At 58.7% G+C, this 2,976-nt stretch overlaps 2 protein-coding genes across 2 annotated transcripts; one reads left to right on the forward strand and one right to left on the reverse strand.

Moving 5' to 3' along the window:
- Positions 1 to 247: 247 nt before the first annotated feature.
- Positions 248 to 688, forward strand: GGTG_14305 (hypothetical protein; the record flags this gene model as incomplete). The annotated part of the gene is made up of 1 exon (XM_009232232.1): positions 248 to 688. One exon carries the CDS (start codon positions 248 to 250, stop codon positions 686 to 688), a length of 441 nt encoding a protein of 146 aa, XP_009230496.1.
- A 364-nt stretch (positions 689 to 1,052) lies between these two features.
- Positions 1,053 to 2,475, reverse strand: GGTG_14306 (hypothetical protein; the record flags this gene model as incomplete). Its single annotated transcript, XM_009232233.1, has 1 exon — positions 1,053 to 2,475. The coding sequence occupies exon 1, from the start codon at positions 2,283 to 2,285 to the stop codon at positions 1,053 to 1,055; it is 1,233 nt and encodes a 410-aa protein (XP_009230497.1). The 5' UTR covers positions 2,286 to 2,475.
- Between the last annotated feature and the right edge of the window lie 501 nt (positions 2,476 to 2,976).

The raw sequence follows: 2,976 nt of genomic DNA on the forward strand, positions 1-2,976 counted from the left end.
ACCGGGCGATCGGGAGGCGGCCGCGCAGGACAGCAGCGGCAACGGCGGCGGCGGCGGTGAGGGCCGCGCCGAGGCGTGGGCGCGGCTGCTGCGGCATCGCGAGCTCGTGGTGCTGGGGCTCGCGCTGGCGGCGTACCACCTGGGCAACGCGGCCTTCCTGCCGCTGTACGGGCAGGCCGTGGTGGCGGAGCGCAACGCGGACCCGGCCGCCTTCACGGGCCTAACCATCGTGGTGGCGCAGGGCACCATGGTGGTCATGGCCCTGGGCGCGTCGTGGGCCGTGGCCCGCGGGCTCTGCGGCTACTGGCCCGTTCTCCTCGTGTCCTTTTGCTCCCTGCCCGTGCGCGCGGCGCTGGGCGCCACCTTTATCGAGGCCTGGGGCGTGTGGCCGGTCCAGGTGCTCGACGGCGTCGGGGCCGGGCTACAGAGCGTCGCGGTCCCGGGGACCGTGGCGCAGGTGCTCGCGCGCACCGGGCGCGTCAATGTTGGTATCGGCGCCGTTGGGACAGCACAGCTTGTGGGATCTTCGCTATCCCCTCTGCTGGCGGGTTGGATTGCCCAGGTTCGTGGCTACAATGTTGCCCTATACGTCCTGGGTATCTTCCCCTTGATATCCGTTGCTTTATGGGTTTCGACACCCATCTTGACGCGCATCAAGTCTCGAAAGCTCGCTGGAGCGTTGAGATGACACGAACATACCTACTAGTTAAATTCTTCTATTCGATTTTGTTTCACGTTGGTATTCCGACTTCTTGCGGCTTGTTAAAAGGCACAACATACTATCATGTTTGGGCCATTGGAATCTGTAAAGCTTATGGGTAGCCATTACAGGGAAAAGCAAAGGGAAGAAGGGAAATCGACAGCGAAAAGAAAACATAATGAAGAAAAGGAAATAAGGTTGCAAAAAAAAAAAAAGGAAATAAAATTGCAAAAAGGAAATAAAATTGCAAAAAGAAAATATACTAAAAAAAGGAAATAAGGCTGCGAAAAGAAAAAGGTAATTAATTGAAAGAAAGGAGAAAGGGTCGTGAAAAAGTGAATGACAATAATAACTAACTAATGCGAGAAAGGAACCAAAACCAGTATTGCTCGACACTATAGCGGGCAAGGCGACGGACTGCCCAAATAATTTTGTAAATATCCCAAACCGTATTGGTGCTTCCGAGAGAGCATTCGGTGAGTAGAATGGTTTTATTGCCCTGCTTTATCGCGGCCGCAAATTTCCACTCGTGTCCGACAATATGAATTGCAGGCAGAAATTCGGGTCTGGGTGGGGGTGGTGATATGGACTCGGGCGGGTCGCGCTCAGTGTTGACCTCGGTTAATGTGTCGAGCATCTTCCACTGCGCGGCCTGCCACACGCCTAGCTGAACCTCGGCGGTTTTGACGGACCCTCCAAGACACTTAGTCTCGATGCTGACAGCGATTGGCTTCTGCCTCAGCGGGCGGAAGTCGGTGTGGTTGATGGAAGAACCCGGCAGATGTCTGCTAGCGCCATTGATAGCCTGCAGGGCGGGGGTGGTGGCCATGCGTCCTTTGGGCCACTTGGGGTCGATGCTGAGGCAGAAGTCAACCATGTGCCCGTTTTTCGAGCCGGTAGGGAGGTAGTCCCTCTGGATCCGGGCTGAGGTGCATGGCGTGACGTTGATTTGGCTGTGCCTAGGTATCGCCAACCTCAGCAGCGGGAAGTGCACAGCGGCGTTCCAACCAGCCTCGTCATACCACTCCTCATGGCACTCGGCCGCCGCGTCCAAAATTTCGCGGACGCATTGCAGGCTTGGGGACTCGAGGTTCTCGCTGATTTCTTTGGGCCCTTGCCCGCCCTGGCAAGACTGCTCCTCGAAGTAGGCGCTGTCCCCAAAGCCGAGGGCGCCGAGCTCCGATTTGCGAGATTGCGAGACGAAAGGGATGGCGCCGTTACGGACTGTCCCGAAGTCTCTCAAGAGCTCCTGCAGCGGCAAAGGCAATGCGAAATCATCCTGGTCCTGGCAGGAAGTGCTGGCAAAGGTAAAGATATCAATCGGCTCATCGGCAATCTCGAGCTGCCTCCTTCTCTTGCGCGTAGATGGCTGGCTCGAGGTCCGTGTGCGGCTGGAGCTCCGGCTCTGGCTGTCGGTTTCACTTTGGAAGTCGCGGATCGCATGACGCGGCACAATCCTGCCTGGCCTAGGCGTCGCGTCCATGTCGCCGCGGGAGCCGCTATGTCGCCTCGCCTCGGGCGTCTGCCTCCCCCCTGCGCCCGCTCCTCTGTCCGGGTCCGTCCCTGCCGCCGTCCTCGTGTCCATGTGGTTCGCGGCCCCTTCGCGAGACAATGGCGGGGTATAGAGAGGTGCCGCTTCGTCGGCTAGCGCGTCGTTTTGTGGGCAAAGCGGCGCGGTGGCTCGCCGTTTGTTGGAGCCGACAGTGCGGTGGGAGTCGCGCCGTCGTTTGTCGCGCCCCGGCGAAGAGAGTGGCACGCCGTCAAGCCAGAGAGAGATGTCCGTATGCATGGTGCGGATCGTCAGATGTTGCAGTGCGCGCTGTGGACCAGGCCTGGAGAAATGAAATGACATCTTTATTCAGCGAAGCCCGACGTGCACCAAAACCCTGCTGACACCGCCACCTACCGGACGGAGCGCAGCGAGGGGAGGTAGGCAGGTGGAAGCAGGGTTTTGGTGCGCGGAGGGCGTAGCTGTTCTTTACCCGGGTGATCTGACAGAAATGCTGACAAAGGTTTTTCCTATTCGGGACACAGTCCGTAGCTTAAATGGCCTGTAGCCAGTCCACGCACGAGAATCCAAATATCCTCGCCTAAAATTGGTTAATTTTAATCCTAGACAGTGCGGCGTGTTGAGGGGGAGGAGGGGGGGGGGGTGGGGTTAGGGTTGTTGTGGTAGCCCTCCGCAGGAGAAAAGCGCTCCGCAGGAGCCCCCGGAGGGCCGCCGGAGGCAAAAGGGGGGTCCCAGGGGGTCTCCCCCTGGAAATCACCGGTTAAGC

Source organism: Gaeumannomyces tritici, assembly GCF_000145635.1.
Source record: "Gaeumannomyces tritici R3-111a-1 unplaced genomic scaffold supercont2.236, whole genome shotgun sequence".
NCBI classification, from domain to species: domain Eukaryota; kingdom Fungi; phylum Ascomycota; class Sordariomycetes; order Magnaporthales; family Magnaporthaceae; genus Gaeumannomyces; species Gaeumannomyces tritici.